The sequence below is a fragment of the Neltuma alba genome, unplaced genomic scaffold (genome assembly GCF_004799145.2).
Source record: "Neltuma alba isolate B1F8T4 unplaced genomic scaffold, ASM479914v2 tig00002374_pilon, whole genome shotgun sequence".
NCBI classification, from domain to species: Eukaryota; Viridiplantae; Streptophyta; class Magnoliopsida; order Fabales; family Fabaceae; genus Neltuma; species Neltuma alba.
Genome location: NW_021632837.1, coordinates 684784 through 702478, shown reverse-complemented (window position 1 = coordinate 702478; position 17695 = coordinate 684784). Strand labels below are relative to the sequence as shown.

The window sequence follows — 17695 nt, the reverse complement described above, 5'->3', positions numbered from 1 at the left end:
CACAAGCCCTAAAGATACATGTTTTTGTGCGGCTTTCTCGAGTCTTCGTTCTGGGTCAACCCAGAAAGGGCAAAAAATTTAAGTTGGGGCTGGAACCAAAATCAGGCATTCGAAGTTTAGGGAAAAGGTGTGGGAAAAAGATGGAGCGAGAGAAACAAGAAGGAAAAAGCGAAGCTGGAGAGGCTTTGAAGAAAAGTAGCAACGGAGATCATCGTCGTGCCACCATCTTCCCAATAAACAAATTGATATCTGCTTGTGTGTGTGTATTTTACTAATACATCTCCATAGGCTTTAATTTGTAGGGTCACGGGTCACATATCATCTCAGTGATGTGATTCTGAGTGGAGGCTTGTTTTTTTTTCGTTTCAGTGACTTCAGGCCATGATAGATTAGCTAATTGTAAATATTATTATAAAGGGGGGGGGGAGTAAAAGGGGACACATGGTCAATTGACCAACACATAAATATACACCTGCAATGAAATAAAGAGCACGAGCAGATACGACAAGTAGAGAGTAGTTTAATGAAAGAGGGCAGTAAGGAGGAAGACGAAGGGGATAAAAAGGGGCAGAGGGGAGTGAACCGCAAAAGCGAAAAGCTCAGGGAAGTGATAGAAAGCGGGAGAGCAGGCAGAGAAGCAGAGGGCAAAGGAGTGAAAACCCATATAGAGATAGCAGGCGCTCTATCTAGAGCAGCGCAATGAAGGGAATAGGAGGGCACAAGGAGGAAGCTGGCCACTCGAACAAGCTTGACCCACAAGACGCCTGGCTTCCCATCACTGAGTCCAGACACGGCAACGCTTACTGCTCTGCTTTCCATGCCCTCAGTTCCGGCATCGGCGTTCAAGCTCTTGTCCTCCCTCTGGCTTTCCCTACTCTCGGCTGGTTAATTACTTCCCTCCTTCTCATCATTCCTTTGTGAATATTCCTTCTCATAATTTGGTTAATGCATGCATGGGGGTGCAGGACTTGGGGAATCACATGCCTCTGCATCGCTTTCTCGTGGCAGCTCTACACCCTTTGGTTGCTGATCCACCTCCACGAATCCCACCCCGCAGGAGCGCGTCACAGCAGATATCTCCGACTAGCCACGGCCGCATTTGGTAATTGCTTTTCTTCTTCTTGCGTGATTACCGCAATATAATAGAATCATAGTGAGAAGAAGGCGGATATGAGTGAGTTAAATGGATGGATGATGATGACAGGAGAGAAGGTAGGGAAAGCAGTGGCATTGTTGCCAATCATGTACCTGTCGGGGGGCACGTGTGTGACGCTGATCATGATCGGAGGAGGCGCCATGAAGGCATTCTTCCAAACAGTGGGAGAGAAGGGGCATGCGCTCACCACCACGGAGTGGTATTTCCTATTTACAGCAATTGCCACTCTGCTTGCTCAGCTTCCCAACCTCAACTCAATGGCGGCGGTTTCCCTCCTCGGAGCCCTCACCGGCGTCGCCTACTGCACCCTCATCTGGGCGGTCTCCGTTGTTCAGGGCAAGCTCCTCCCTCTTCCTCCGTCGCCCCATCAATCACTGCCTGCCAGGGTTTTTGGCGTCTTCAATGCTCTTGGCGTCATTGCTTTCACCTTCAGGGGTCACAACCTTGTGCTCGAAATTCAGGTCATTCACAACCCCACAAACCTCCCCACCTCCTTCTCGCTTAACGATTCTGGAAAAGTTTATTGATCTTGCGTTTATAGGGAACATTGCCTTCGGATACGGACCGACCCTCGCACTTGGCCATGTGGAGAGGTGTTAAGTTTGCGTATCTAATAATCGCCTCCTGTGTGTTGCCCCTGGCCATTGGAGGTTATTGGGCCTATGGAAATTTGGTGACAATGCTTCCTGGCAACGGAGGCATGTTAAGCGCATTACACAAGTACCACGAGCACGACACAACCAAGACGATGCTGGCATGCGCGAGCCTGCTTGTAGTGATAAACAGTGTGAGCTCATTTCAAATATACGCAATGCCGGTGTTCGACAATCTGGAGGTGAGATACACAAGCAGGAAGAAAAGAGCTTGTCCGAGGCGGCTGAGGGCGGCCTTGAGGGTATTCTTCGGATGCCTGGCTTATTTCATTGCCGTGGCACTGCCCTTCTTGCCAAGCCTGGCGGGTCTGCTTGGAGGCTTTGCTCTGCCGGTCACCCTGGCGTATCCCTGCTTCATGTGGTTAAAGATGAAGAAGCCAAGCAAGTACAGCACGAATTGGTGGCTCAGCTGGATGCTCGGCGTCTGCGGCGTGGTTCTCAGCGTTCTGGTCATCGCCGGCGCCATCTGGGGAATAGCCGCACACGGCATCAACACCAACTTCTTTGACCCCCACTGATGATTGATGAATCCTGATGGATAATCAGCTTCTATTACCTGTCCGCTCTCCAGTAACTCATCTCGCCACATATTTCTGTCTAATTTAATTTCATGTCTTCAGAGTTCAGAGCCAGGCCCCTTGAACGTCAAAGAAATAGAGTCACTAATAAATACTATTTCTAATGAATGTAATATTAAAATATTATGCAATTTTCTTCTCTTTTTTTTAATTAAAAAAACAACATTGTTAATCAAATTCATAGCGTAGTATTTAAAATTAAATAAGGTAATGCTCACCCAAGAAATGTAAATATGTTAACCTATAATCACACATTCGGCTCAGAATAACCAACTAGCAATTCGTCATTTTAATATCAAGTTAATTAATTAATAATTATATACAGGAATAGTCATTATGGAATACTAGACTATTGAACAAAAACTATCCATAAAATGATGTTATTTTGTACCCACAACCAAATTTGTGTTTGTGCCTATGAAACAAATTAAAAAAGAGCGAAACAAATAAATCACGACTAGTTTTAAATTACTTATAAATAGCTTTTTAATTATTATTTATGTAACATGAACTAAATATGTTATAAAAATTTTGTCTCATGAAATAATTTTTCAAGTTTATTTTTAAATCTCACAATTTAATATTAGGTAATTATGAGAAATAAAATCCATTAAAACAATCGAGACCTTGTAATATAACTTTTATTATGGAGTTTCTATATTGATTAATTCATCATAAAAAAGATACGTGAATAGAGATTCTCTGACTTTATTTTATATATTAATATAAGATAGATATTTTCATATTACATTTCAACAATTAATAATTATTCATTGAAGCATTATGGTATTAGATTATTATACTTGATAGACTGAGAAGAAAAAAGATTAATTTAATAGCAAATCATATTAAAACATTGGTTATATAATCCCCCTCCACCAAAAAAAGTCTACAATTTATTTGTCGGATAGGCATGATTAAGTTGTGCTGCGAATATCACAACCCTGAACATTAGTTTTTTGCAGAGAAATGGAAGGCCAGCGGCCCCACACGCATTGAACCCAAACAGGAGCAAATAAGAAACGTAAGTAACCACCTTCACTGCCTCCCAAAAAAGTAAATGCCAAACAACAAAACATGAATTCTGACCCCCAAACTTTTGAGAAAAATTTTGACAAAAACAAAGACTAAAATTGTTATTGTTACACCATCTGAAATTTGAGTTAAATAAATATTCTTTTAGTTCTATTAATGAGACATTTCTAACATATTTTACATAGACCAAGCAAAATCTTAAACTACAATAACTCTCCATTAAAATATAACAACTTGTCAACTTTACTTCTATTTAATATATACACTTTTAAAAAAAATAACTATCTATGTTATAATAAATAAAGATAAAATAGTACATTCATGTTAAAAATTTAACGAAATGACTTATAAATAGAAAAAAAAATATTTCTCTCTGTCTTATAAATAGAACCAGATGAGTAAGTGGTTAGATTCTTAATATATTAATAACGGCTGAAAACTAATAAAAAATTCAAAAAAAAAGAAGTAAACAAAATTGTAATTAAGATACACCTGGCTGTATGTTTAATTTCGATATGCGTATAGGGGCTATCAGTAATTTTTTGTTATCTCTGTATGTAGCTTTTAATTTTGAAGGAAGGAAACAAAAGGCTTAATAAATGCTAATAACATTTCTGATTAATAAAGTTTATTAAAAACCTCTATTACAATTTTCACAACAAGAAGTTGCGAGATGTGGCATCTTGATATATACTACCTCTAGTCCTTAATATAAGATTATGTTTGACTTTTATTTTAGTTCTAAATATAAGACCTCAATCCATTTTGTCTCTCATATTTATACATTTTTTTTTCCTAAAGTAGCACTTCTAACAATGATAATTCTAATTAATACACTTGATTAGCAAGGATATTTTAGAAAAAACAACACCTATTTAGGACAGATAACTAACTCAACTTATTTTCTTAATATCTTCAAATTAGTCAATGAACTCTTATAATTAAGATCGGAGGTAGTATATCCTTTAGATATTTCTTAAAATATTATTCAAAAATGCACTATAAAGTTATGATATTCAGTACACTTAGTTCGCCAACGATACCTCAGTTATTACTTAAAATAATTTTTCTCCACCAAGCATTTTTTTATTTCTTTCCACTTATTTCATATTAAATATACAATATATTGATTGTAAAACATAATTTATTTTCCTTCTATGCATTTATTATCTCTTCTATTAATGACTCAGTTATAAAAAAAATTTCATTATTTACTGTTAGACGATCAATATGGGGGGACTATGAAAAGTCAAAAACTCATTTATCATTTAACATTCACATCTTCCAAAATGCCACTTGAATACTTTGAAAATTCCAAGAGAAGGATATTATCTGTAGATTAAACTAACAAGTCATTCCAACCAAGAAAATAATTTATCTGGTTAGACTTAATCTAAACAGTATTTAATATATTTTACCACGAATATCTTATTTAATATATTTTGTTATAAATTAGTTTAGAGTGAAATCTATAACCAAGAAAAAAAAAGTGTGAAGTCAAAATAGTTGTTCTGATATTTTTGCCTCTCATGCGGATGGTTTGTTAAGGAGTATTTTGTGGTTTCATTTATTTATTCTTATCTTTGCTTGATCATTTCTTTATGTTATGTTTTCTTTTAAAAATCTTAAGAAGATTCTACTTCAATCCTTTTTGTTCATTTTGCGTCCACCTATCTAATAGACAATAGCAAAAATTTGAAAAATGATTCTCTCAGAAAAAATAATTGTTTTTGGAGAAACAAACTGTTGACCAAGAATATCTTTAGAAATAAAAAAAATGGATTTCTTTTAATTCTATGCAATAAAATTAGAGAATATCTATTTCGATTTTTTTTAAAAAAAAGTTTTCCTGAATTATATGATTATGAGACACATTAAAATGGAGTACAAATCCCAAAAATTCAAATAAAAAAAACTGAAAAAAATTATAATTATAGGGAGGGGTCAAACATCTGAAAACATCTTATACCTTACATTGTAAAACTGAAAAGTATTAAGTATCCTGGCGTGCACCATTCCCCGTTGCTCGCCTTAAAGCGATGATAACAGCACCGCCTCACTGATACGGTCTAAAGCTACTGAGCTCCACCAGCTTGGATCAGAGGCTTGAGCCATTCAAATACTAGAAAATGTGAAATTATGCTGCTAATTCGCTCTGTCATGAAACTCCACAGTGCGGCAATGCTAGCCTGGCCGCACGTATTCCATGACTCTGACAACAATGGCATCGACGCCAGGAACATTACCAACATCTTGCTGGTTTCAAACCTGCTACAAGAAAATTAATCCGTCTTAAAAACAAAAACTATTTAACATGCTTTTGAAGAACACAAGCAAACACCTAAAAGTGAAAGAACTCATTACCTACCTGCCACCACAATGATGAAACTCAAAGACCTCAACCGCCTTCCACAAAGCCAAATAGTGTCATCATACACACGCGCAAGAAATACGAGCACAGAGATATGTATCACGATATCTTGACCTCATGGGAGCCAAAGAAATCTCTATAAAGCAATCTATTCTTATGGACAACTCTCTATGGCAAAGAAAAAAGATAACAACCAACACTAAACAACTAAAACAAAAAAAGAAAAAACAAAAACAATGGCACAAAAGCCCCCCCAACAATTCCATATTTATAAGATCACCAACCCAAGAAAGATCCCACTCTCCCAAAACATAAGGAAACAAAAAGACCGACAATAAATGAAGATAAACCAATAACATGCAAAAGAAAATATTGCCCAAGATCACCACGTGGACCAATCACAAAACCGCCATAGAGTTTATGGGATATATAGGAGAAGTTCTTGTGTGAATCCGGCACATGACATCATTTGCGGTCTATGCGATAAAAGAGAGCCAGCTCATATAACTTCACTCTTACGTGGCATCACAATCAGAGAAATAATAACCAGTGGGTCGCAAAAATTTTTATATTTAACAACCTCTCTCCATCAAATAATTTCTCTCTCTTCATCCGACTTTCACTTCCAACAATGCCCATCTTTCAATTTTTATATTTTTATATTTAACAAAGCTTAGCAGTTAAAAAGTAAGTTAATTTGCTTAGTTTAACGGAATTTTAAAATTTTATTCCTATCAATTTTTAATATTAGAAAACCCATGCACTTCAATTTTAATAGAAAAATAGATCTAATGAATATAAGTATAGACCTGAATTTTGTCTTTTAAAATACATTCAACATTCTAAAATATATTTAGATACATTTAGTATATTAAAATATTTTTTTGTGCAATTTTATACTTAGTATAATAGAGAAGTTGTTACTAAAGATCAAATGTAGTATTTCGTCTATTAAATTTGTTTTCCTTTATTTGTTATATCAATTGAAATAAATAATATACGTATGATGTATTGCAACTAAATTCAATCCCAATCCCAATCACATGTTTATTATTTTAATTATATCTAGCAAAATTATAATTTTATATAATAACTTTTATATTAGATTAAAGTATACATTTGGTCTTTTATTTTTACATAAGATTTTGGCATGATCCTTAACTTTAAAAAATATATTTTTAGTCTTTTAACTCTAAAATTATTAATCTTAAACAAGAGACATAGTAAATTAAAATTTTATATTTAAAATTAAATTAAATATCAAACTAGTTATTATATTAAATATGAAAGATAGTATTCCTTCCGTTCCTTATTATAAGAGACATTTGATGCTTATGGCATGTTCATATATATAAGAGACACTTAAAAGTTGTCTTTATTTTTTGTTGTTGATATCTTATTTTACCCATATTTATTGTCTCCTACTTATATTCTCTCTCCTTCCCACTTTTCTTTCTTTGAATAATTTAGCATTGTTCTCTCTCATGCTCTCTCCTTATTAATGAGGGTTTTTTTGAAAAAAAATTATACTTTTTACACATTGATTGTTCTTAACTAATTTTAACTGTTTCTTTTATTAACATAATTCGATTATTCGTCTCTTATAATAAGAAACAGAGGGAGCAGCGTATTAAGAAACCCCAAGTCTACAGTGGCCCAAAACCAGCGGTAGATATAATTAAAATTAATTGGACAGCTTTGTTTAAAAAACAAAACTGCAGAGCTTTTAAGTTGAACGAAAACGTGTCATGCTTCGATGGAAAATAAAAAGTGCATAATTGGAAGCGAAAATGGGGGGAAGGGAGAGAAATTAATTGATGGAAAGAGAAATTGCTAAATAAAAATTGGTGAGGCCCACAGGGATTATTTCACGGGAAAATAGTAAAAAACCATGGAAAAATTGCACACAGGACTAGTTTTGAAAATAATATTTTCAAAACCCATACTACATGAGTCATTATTTATAATTTTTTTATTTCAACAGTTTTTTTTAACCATTTTTTCTTATTTCTTCAACTATGATGCCATGTATGACTGAATATATGTAAGTTGGCTGCATAGACCATCCGCATAAGATTATTCTGAACCGTTGGCGCAATTGCATTATGATTAAGTGGTGCGCCGGGTTCACGCAAGAATTTCTCGATATATAGATTCGAAACGAGCCTGCATGACTTTTATGCCGCGAGTGACTGACCGAGGCGACACCGGGAGTGAAAGTGAAAAGGATCGGAGAGATGGAGGAAATAGATGCAAGAAGCGGGTTCTGCAAATCCAACTCCGTCTTCTACAGTAAACGGAAGCCCCTGCCGCTTCCTCAAAACTATTCACTGGACGTCACCACTTTCATCTCCTCTCGCGCCCACCATGGCAAGCTTGCTCTCGTCGATGCCGCCACCGGTCGCCACTTCACCTTCCCCCAACTCTGGCGAGCCGTCCATTCCGTCGCCGCCTCCCTCTCTGACTTTGGTATTCGAAAGGGCCATGTTGTCCTCCTCCTTTCCCCCAACTCCATCTACTTTCCCGTCGTCTGCCTCGCCGTCATGTCCCTTGGGGCTATCATCACCACCACCAACCCTCTCAACACCACCCGCGAAATCGCCAAGCAAATCTCCGATTCCAAACCTGCCCTGGCCTTCACAATTCGCCCTCTACTTCCCCAGATCACCGCAACTTCAAACCTACCGATTGTTCTCATTGAGGAAGACTCCGCCGCCGCAATCACAGAGCCTAAAATCGTGACCACGCTGGGCAAGATGATGAAGACGGAGCCCCGTGCGAGCCAAGTCAGGGATCGAGTTTGCCAAGATGATACTGCAACTTTACTTTATTCATCGGGCACCACGGGTCCAAGTAAAGGCGTGATCTCGTCGCACCGGAATTTGATGGCAATGGTGCAGATAATTTCGGGTCGATTCAACATGGACAAGGAGGAGACCTTCATATGCACTGTCCCTATGTTCCATATATATGGTCTGGTTGCGTTCGCGACGGGCCTTCTGGCTTCGGGATCGACAACAGTGGTGCTGTCCACGTTCGACATGGGCGATATGCTGTCGGCGATCCAGAAGTACCGGGCGACGTACCTGCCGCTGGTGCCGCCTATACTGGTGGCGATGATGAACGGTGCGGATGCGATCAAGACGAAGTACGATTTGAGGTCGCTACATTCGGTTATGTCGGGTGGGGCTCCTCTGAGTAAGGAGGTGGTAGAGGGCTTTGTGGACAAGTTCCCGAACGTTACAATTCTCCAGGGTTACGGGTTGACCGAATCCACGGGAGTCGGGGCATCCACGGACTCACTGGAGGAGAGTCGGAGGTACGGCACGGCCGGGCTGTTGACACCCGGCACCGAGGCCAAAGTGGTCGACCCTGAAACCGGAGAGGCTTTGCCGCCTAATCGGACCGGTGAACTCTGGCTCAGAGGTCCCACTATCATGAAAGGCGCGTCATTATTTTATTATTATGATTATAAATTTTAAATTCCGTCCATGTCTCAATGGTAGATGATTAAAACTTAGAAGTTATATATGACACTGCAAGAAGAGCCCCGAAGAAAACGTTGACATAATTCTTATTTCATTATCTTTGGCTCACAAGGTGGGATAACTATAACTATATTATTTAATCGTTCATCTGGGGGGGGAAAAACATCTTTACATAGACTTGGATCTCTAGTCGTGATTCTGTAACATGCTATTATTTTTATAGGCAAATATCAAATATGTGATTTAGTTGACTGACGACAAGCGAGATCAGAATTAGTGGATCGATGTTAAATTAGCGTTTGATTAACAGTGAGGGCATGGTCATGGCAGGTTATTTCAGTAACGAGGAAGCAACCAGCTCGACCCTTGATTCAGAGGGATGGTTGAGGACTGGAGATATTTGCTACATTGATGGCGATGGATATATTTTCATCGTTGATAGGTTGAAAGAGCTTATTAAATACAAGGGATATCAGGTACCAGGCAAAACACAGAATTTTATGATTATATAACAAGGGAGGTGGAAAGTAAACTCTTATACGAGTTAAAACGCAAATTTCACTCTAATGAACTAATTGGTTCGCCTCACTTCCAGCCTGATCTGAATAGATACTCGTATAATCATATAGAATTAGACATGGTCTCTTAATGTTGTTTCAATTGTTTTTGTGGTAGGTGCCACCAGCGGAACTAGAGGCCCTGTTGCTTACTCATCATGCAATTTCAGATGCTGCTGTCATACCGTAAGCCTATCTCCTTATCCAACTCAACAGCTTACTGCTGTTTTTTCATATAAAGAAATTCGAAGGACAAATAATGTGGGCATGCTGTACTTTTTCAGATTCCCGGATAAGGAGGTCGGGCAGTATCCCATGGCATACGTAGTGAGGAAAAGAGGAGGTGATGTGTCTGAAAAGGAAATCATGGATTTTGTGGCAGCACAGGTGAGCCTCCCTGCTTGATGGGCATATTCAGTGTCCTTGCAAATGGATAATGATTCTATTGAGCATGTGGATGAAACAGGTTGCTCCATATAAGAGAATTCGAAGAGTGGCATTTATTTCTTCAATACCCAAGAACCCATCTGGCAAGATCCTCAGGAAGGATCTCATCAAGCTCGCTACATCTAAACTTTGAATTCAACACTCGGGAGTTTTCCATGTTGATCATATATGGTCATTCTCTAGCTGCCTCCCAGTCTTTCGATGTTTATTATGTATAATTCTCTTGCCTTTTTATTTTTATTTTTTCGGTTTGATAATGGCCATCGTTTTTATCTTTATTTTATGCTGTCAGTAGTTGGCCCCGTCTTCCCCCCCCCCCTTCAAAAAACAAACTCAATGATATCCTCCCAGCTCAGTCTTGCATCTGTAAAAGACAGAAAGTGGTGCCACATGTGGTTTTATGACCTCTTGTAAAGTGGAATGTCGGCTCTTAATTAATTAATTAATTAATTTCTTTTTTATGTTGTTTATTTTTAAAAAATTCTCTTCATCTGTTTTTTCCAAAATTTTTTTCCAACAATATTGATTACTGTTTTGTCAATTGTATTCATATCTATACTAATTTTCAAATGTCAAAATGGCATTGGTCACATAAAAAAATTAGAGCATATGAACAAAATTTCTTTTTCAAAAAAAGCAAGATATTTATTATATTTGTTTCATGTGTTAAAATTTTGACAGATCTGAATCTTAAAAAGGCCTTAAAAAGAAAGGAGAGGAAGTAGAGGACAGTGGCGGGGATGATCTGGTATAGTTCTCTGTTCACATTCTCATTATTTATCATTAGATTGGTGTGTTGTTTTCTTTTTTCGGCCAACAACTATCGTGCTGTGTTATACCATCACAAGTTCATAGCATATCAATATAATTTTGATCTTTTAAACTTGTCTTTATTTTGACTCTAGTCTTTTAAATTTTAAATTATAAGTTTTGATTATTTAAGGAGAGACAAAAATTAAAAAACCAAAAATTATATTAACTTAATGAATGTTTCATATATCATTCCATCTTATCTCTTGACAATGCGCAGGCAAGAAAAATATTGATGAGGCATCTCGCTTATTTTATTGTAAATAAAACGTAATGGTTATTCCGATTTAACTTTAAAGAAAAAAGAGCATAATTGATTGTGTAATCTATCAACCCGTTACGGCAAACGCCCAGATCTTCACCTCGGTGCGCATTTTTGCGGAGCTAAACCTTACCATTATCGATTATTATTTTATCTAGGAAAAGCGGACTGATTTTTAAGGCTAAGATGAAGAATTAGTTAAAAGTAATTCATAGATTGTTCTGAATTATTGGTCAAAGGTTATGTTCAAATCAAATTGAGAAACAGGGCCATCCAATTCGTGTTTGTCCTTAGCGAAAGATGAGGAAAAAAGGTTGAGGGCAAGAAAGATTTGTCAAGGTAAATAAAAAGTTGTGCAGAGAAGAAGAATTCAAAGCAACTTTGACAAAAGAACCAGGCCCCTTGAACATTAAAGAAATAGAGCCACTAATAAATACTATTTCTAATGAATATAATATTATAATATTAGGCAATTTTCTTTTTTTTTTAAAACAACATTGTTAATCAAATTCATAATGTAGTATTTAAATTTAAATGGAAAAATCTAAAAAAAAAACTCTTGGAATATAAAAAATTTCAGATTGGGTTCTGGAATTTTAAAAATGACAGATTGAGTCATTAAATCTTACTGTTATTTTCAAAATTGCAGGACCCAATCTGAAATTTTTCATATTCCAAGAGCTTTTTCTGGAATTTTTCTAATTTAAATAAGGTAATGCTCACCCAAGAAATGTAAAATGTTAACCTATAAGCACACATTGAGCTCAAAATAACCAACTAGCAATTCGTTATTTTAATATCAAATTAATTAATTAATTAATAATTATATACAAGAATAGTTATGGAATACTAGATTATTGAACAAAAACTACCATAAAATGATGTTATTTTGTAACCACAACCAACTTGTAAAACAAATTAAAAAAGAACGAAACAAAGAATCACGACTAGTTTCAAATAATTTATAAACAATTTTTTAATTGTTATTTATATAACATGAACTAAATATATTATAAAAGTCTTGTCTCATGAAACGTGTTTGTGTCTATAAACACTTCAATATGTAAATCCAAACAGACCGGCTATGAATAACTCAAACAGCATTCTAATTTTTAGTTGGTTCTCTCTTTTTATTCATTCTATAGAGTATACAGTTTCGGATCAGTCTCGATGCCATTTCACATTTTTTCACAAGTTAAACAGGCTAGGACGGTCCCATTCTTAAAATTTTGGTGAAACATGCAACCACCCAACAAATATATTTTCATATGGTGCCAAAACTCGGAGGAAGCAGAAACAAATGAAATTTCTGTGCATTATAGTCCGAAGAATTTCTTGCGGTTCAACCTCTTTATATAATGAACGGACCTCCAGTCTTCAGCAGTTATCATTAAAGCACCTTACCCAAAATTTCAGCTCTCGGACCACTTGAAGCTGTCATGCATATATTATCTTTCCACATGCATTCTTCCGATATTGTTTGAAAACTTCCAAACGTGCGTGCTGTTAACCTGCTTTACATACAGAATAACTAATGACAAAAAGAAGCACATCTATCCATACGACTATAATCCCAACACCTTTAAACGCCCCATCTTCAAAACTGAGTTGTCTTCCCGAACCAATTCGAGGTGTCAGTCTTGATGCCAAAACATCGCTAACAGACTTCGATCAACTAGCATGGGGCAAAATCAGGATGAAAGAGAGGCTCGACCAATGACAAAGGTCATCTGTAATGCATGCCCGGAACCTCCGCACCAGAAACACGCCAAAGACCAAGGCTTGCTATCAGTTTACATTGACAATGGAAGAAGCATCCTTCGTTTCTTTTTCCTTGCCACTCTTATTTGCTTTGTAATTTTCATACACAGTATCAACAGCACTGTAACGCAGACTAATATAAAAGCAAGCCGGATGTGCCTAAAGTACAAAGAGACTGCTGAAAAAACCAGGAAAGCCAGAATGACAAGTTCCCATATCACAAAGACAACAACATCCACCCTGCACCAAGAGAATAAATAAGCAAAAGGCATTGATATTTTTAATCACCGATTGTTCTAAAAGCTTCGACATGCAAACAGGTATTAACCCAACCAAAAAAAACTCATCACAGAAGTCAAAAAATAAAACATTTGAAAGCGAAAAACAGAACATGTCAGTGTACACAAATTATGGTTGCTAAAGCTAAGCAAAGACGATCGTCCATCTCCGTTTAAACCAAGATGCAACTTTCCGCTCTATCATGATTAGTCGCCCAAAAGAGTCATTGGTGAAAACAATTAGGAATATCCATCTTCTGCATGGGGAACAATGGACGAGGCGGCACTATAACTGGTCAGTCAGCATTTATTTACCCTCCGCATCCCAGATTCGGTAAAGGTATTGGTAAAATGGCTGTAACTTTTCAAGCTTACTGAACGTTCAACGATAATGGCACGTAATTCCATCAGATCGGAAATCTACTACACAGACAGTAGATATACGCCCCATGAATCCAAGTATTATGAGTTATTAGCGTGGGGGGAAAATGCAATCCAGTGCCCTTATAGTAAAAACAATTGCCTTCTTCAAAAGCAACAGGACCGCTGAAATCCGAATCAAAGTCAATGAGAGATCATCTAAGTTGTCAACTCAAAGCTGGCATTCGTGTTATAAAATAGTAAGGGCTTCAGAAGTAACCAACTAAGCTAGGTAAGAACTCAACTCCAGATAAGTCATCTAGTATGTATCCCTTCCAGATCAAGTCAGATGACACTTCAATATTCACCAAAAATTTACAATCCAACAACTATTGTTGACACTTGACCTTATCTTAAGAAACTTCGAATCTAATAACTGCCCAAAGCAACCCCACGTCTTTTTATTACCACACAGCTTAATCATTTTGGCCATCATTTGATGGATGAACCAGAAATGCACTGTAAAGGATTATCAAATATCAAATTATCAATCAAAACCTTGTTTCTTATGGTTAAAAAAATCAAGACCTTGCTTTCTTTCCGTAAGAGATCAGTCTGAATTTGATACCTAATGTGCAACCTGATCTAAACATTCTACCTTATTTTCAAGAAAAATTTGATAGCCAGGGGATGGCAACCATGATCTGAGATGTTCAGAAGCAGAACCTGACGAGGCATGGTCTCATGATACTCTAATCAAAATGTTGCTTCCACTGTTCCGCTTAATAACAGGGCAAAAGACATGAGCTAAAAAATGGCCACGTTCTGCATACCAGGGCATGGTCTCACGAATTTTTAGAGAAACGACGAAAGATTTTTTGCGTTATTATTATTACCCAGGCGCATACCTGCGAATAATCTGAATCCCAATTCAGACAACCAAGCCGAAATGAATTGATTTGCGAAAGAAGAACGACTAAATCGAATGTTCGAACAAGAGATCCAAAACAGACCAGAACACTGCCGACTTAGCCGAATTTGAGGTTGAAAAGGTAAATGACAATTTCAATCATAATTCTAAATCATATAACTGCCCATGTGAACGAACAAATAACAGGTGAAACAAAAAAGCTAGGCCCAATTATACCAAGACTAAAGAAAATAACTGGATAAAAGAGTAAAAGAAATGAATGGGGGAAGAAAGCTTTTGAATAAAGATTAAAAAGAAACGAGATAGAATTTAACATGACTCGAGTTAAATGCTAGACGCACCTCGAGGTCGTAACATTAGAAGAGGTAGAGGACAAAAAGGAGATAGAAGCCCAGTCGTGTTTGGATCGAATCTGATACTCCCGCAGCTGTTCGGCCAGATTCGATCGCGTTATCATCGTGGCCTCTCTCCCTCTCTCGTCCTCTGTCTCAAGGCGGAAACCCTCTTATTCACTTTATCTGCAGGAAACGTCGATTTGTGGAGAACCTGAAAACTGGACGACGAAATTTTATCAGATGACTGGGGGGAGGGATCAACCAGCGCTCGCTTCGTCTCGGCTCTATTTCTTCGCTGATCGTTTCCTCCCCGTAATTAAGTTTCGTTCCCCTTTCAAATTTCAATTCGTTCAAAATTCCATAATCCATCATCCCTTTCCTTTATTATGGATCTGTATGTTTCCCCAACATAACCCAATAATGAACCCAGCCCATAAGTCCAGGCCCTTTAAAACATCATCAGAACCCGAAGGTGTTCGATTCATAAATATACATCTTTGGATCAGCCAGCCCAACCCAAATATGGCAAGAAAATAGAGCAGCCCAAATTCCTTTTCTTTTGAGTTATAAAACACAGTTTTGCACTGTACCGCTTTTCCCTTTTTGGGCTCACAGTCCAGAGAGAATGTCATTAGGGTCCTCATAAATAAGAATTTTTCGATTGACAAGGAGATGTCGACGAGTCAATGTGTGATCAGTCTGGCTGTTACCTATAATACAATACATATCACATTAACTCGTACAATTTTAAATTTTGATAAGCGAGTGTCTAGTTGTCGCATCGCATTTTTACTGTGATATAATCAGTTTGCTTTAAAAATTCAAAAATTTTTATATTTAATATATTACTTCTCTAGTCCTAAATATAAGACTTATTTTGTAATATTTTTATTTTATAATTGATCTTATATTTAGAACCGGATGGGTATTATCTTATTTATGGGCTATGTCATGCTTTTTATAATCTGTGGCGCTTTAAAAACAAATAAGTATGGATAATATAAGACAATATTATCTCCTGTAAAAACAAATGACATCACATGAGTAAATATTGAGTCGTCAATATATCGATATAAATAGCCGAGACAACGAGCATCATGATTAGCCATTTATTTAAGTAGATTATTGTCCCTGCAACAATTTAGTATTTTTTTTCAAGACTGATAAAAATGATTAGGTTGATTCTAATTCAGTTGAAAGCTATTAAAGTTGAATTAAGGGATAGAGGCAACGACAGAATGTGAGCTTCAAAAATTACCTTCGACACACTTTGGTCGACAAAAAACTTGGGTACAATAAAGGTCAAGGGTGTTAAAATCAATGACTGTTTGTTTTTTAATTAAATATTAAGGAAAAAAATGCAGTCTTTGAAAAGATTGAATTAAAAGAACTAGAATAATTTTTGAAGCCGGGGAAAAACCAGCCAAGCCGACCACTTGTCAAAGAGCAAGGTATGGACTTTAAAAAATGGAGTGGCACCTGCCTTAAGAAAGAGGGTGGGGGCCTGAGACAGGATCACTCACCGACCAGCAACACTCTGGAAAAGCCCACTTCCTTCTCCCAGACGGCCTATTTATTCATTCGACACCGACATTTCGGGTCCCACATTAAAGCCTACCACTCATTCTTTCTACACGTGTCCTCTCTTTCATTGGCCCGACATCTTTTATTTCCGCTCCCACCTCTTGGCCCTCGCTTTTCCCCCACTACCTTCCATCCTCGAAGGCATCATCACGTACTCGTTTAGTTTTATTTATAAAATGAAGAAAAAAAATTTTAATGTTATTTATAGGATACTGAGAGAATTTTTTTTATATAAATATATAGTTTTACTCTTAATTTATTATTGTGCTAATTTCGTTTACATGAAGTATAATATATACTATCACTGGTCCTTAATATAAGACCTTGTTTGACTTTTATTTTGATAATAAATATAAGACCCCAATCTACTTTATCTTTCATATTTATATATTTTTTCTCAAAATAGTCCTTCTAACAATAATAGTTCTGGCCAATACACTTGATTAGTAATGATATTTTAAGAAAGACAATACCTATTTATTACAAATAAATAATTTAACTTCCTTTTTTAATTTTCTCAAATCAGTCAACTAGTTCTTATAAATAGGACCAGAGATAGTACTCCTCCGGTCCTTAATATAAGACCCAATTCTTGAGTTTATTTTGGTCCTAAATATAAGACTCATTTCTCATATTTATCAATTTTCTCTAAATTACCCCTATAGATACTCTCTCAACCATAATCAAGTAGAAGAAGGAGATGGGGTATTAAGAAAGATGATTATGGTGTTTTAGGAAAAATGTGTCATTTTTCTTGTAATTAGCTAACTTATCTAACTTCCTTAATCTAATCAAATTAATTAAATGTGTCTTATATTAAGGACCGGAAGAGTATTAAATAGGGATAAAATTAAAAATTTATTAAATTTTAAATGAGAATTAATTAATTTTAAAATTTTTTTAATCTATATAAAATATATTAAAAATAACTTGTAAATAGAATCGGAAGAGCATATGTTTCCTCTCTAACCACATGTTGGACCTGCATTCCCAGGTGTCTTTCAGAGCTGGCGCGTACGGTTTTCGTCGTGTAAGGTCACACTTCCGTTTCTCCTACGAACTTATTGCCCACGTCGGCCTTGCAAACAG

General features: G+C 36.5%; 3 protein-coding genes across 4 annotated transcripts; 2 read left to right on the top strand and 1 right to left on the bottom strand.

Annotated features, from left to right (window-relative positions):
* The first annotated feature begins 253 nt into the window (after positions 1–253).
* Positions 254–11137, top strand: LOC114723481 (4-coumarate--CoA ligase-like 5). 2 transcript variants are annotated; one of them, XM_028909666.1, is made up of 6 exons: positions 254–261; positions 8021–9237; positions 9612–9757; positions 9957–10024; positions 10123–10225; positions 10305–10766. In XM_028909666.1, the coding sequence occupies exons 2-6, from the start codon at positions 8031–8033 to the stop codon at positions 10416–10418; spliced, it is 1638 nt and encodes a 545-aa protein (XP_028765499.1). In that variant the 5' UTR covers positions 254–261; positions 8021–8030; the 3' UTR covers positions 10419–10766. The 2 variants fall into 2 exon arrangements, with proteins under 2 accessions (XP_028765499.1, XP_028765505.1); XM_028909672.1 differs by lacking the exon at positions 254–261 and adding an exon at positions 10967–11137 and having other exon boundaries at positions 7955–9237; positions 10305–10456.
* On the top strand, positions 428–2435 carry LOC114723496 (lysine histidine transporter-like 8). Its single transcript, XM_028909683.1, has 4 exons — positions 428–884; positions 966–1102; positions 1205–1617; positions 1698–2435. Exons 1-4 carry the CDS (start codon positions 700–702, stop codon positions 2325–2327), a joined length of 1365 nt encoding a protein of 454 aa, XP_028765516.1. The 5' UTR covers positions 428–699; the 3' UTR covers positions 2328–2435.
* A 1515-nt stretch (positions 11138–12652) lies between the features above and the next one.
* LOC114723518 (uncharacterized) lies at positions 12653–15360 on the bottom strand. The gene is made up of 2 exons (XM_028909699.1): positions 15029–15360; positions 12653–13358 (listed from the first exon to the last, which is right to left on the bottom strand). Exons 1-2 carry the CDS (start codon positions 15142–15144, stop codon positions 13151–13153), a joined length of 324 nt encoding a protein of 107 aa, XP_028765532.1. The 5' UTR covers positions 15145–15360; the 3' UTR covers positions 12653–13150.
* Positions 15361–17695: the final 2335 nt, after the last annotated feature.

What these genes read in the sequence shown, in the direction of transcription:
- LOC114723496 (XM_028909683.1), top strand. Translation starts at nt 700, where the DNA reads ATGAAGGGAATAGGAGGGCACAAGGAGGAAGCTGGCCACTCGAACAAG. An exon ending in GCTTTCCCTACTCTCGGCTG is followed by an intron (nt 885 to 965) that starts GTTAATTACTTC and finishes ATGGGGGTGCAG; the next exon opens with GACTTGGGGAATCACATGCC. An exon ending in ACTAGCCACGGCCGCATTTG is followed by an intron (nt 1,103 to 1,204) that starts GTAATTGCTTTT and finishes TGATGATGACAG; the next exon opens with GAGAGAAGGTAGGGAAAGCA.
- LOC114723481 (XM_028909672.1), top strand. Translation starts at nt 8,031, where the DNA reads ATGGAGGAAATAGATGCAAGAAGCGGGTTCTGCAAATCCAACTCCGTC. An exon ending in AGGTCCCACTATCATGAAAG is followed by an intron (nt 9,238 to 9,611) that starts GCGCGTCATTAT and finishes TGGTCATGGCAG; the next exon opens with GTTATTTCAGTAACGAGGAA. An exon ending in TTAAATACAAGGGATATCAG is followed by an intron (nt 9,758 to 9,956) that starts GTACCAGGCAAA and finishes TTTTTGTGGTAG; the next exon opens with GTGCCACCAGCGGAACTAGA.
- LOC114723518 (XM_028909699.1), bottom strand. Translation starts at nt 15,144, where the DNA reads ATGATAACGCGATCGAATCTGGCCGAACAGCTGCGGGAGTATCAGATT. An exon ending in TCTAATGTTACGACCTCGAG is followed by an intron (nt 13,359 to 15,028) that starts GTGCGTCTAGCA and finishes CTCTTGGTGCAG; the next exon opens with GGTGGATGTTGTTGTCTTTG.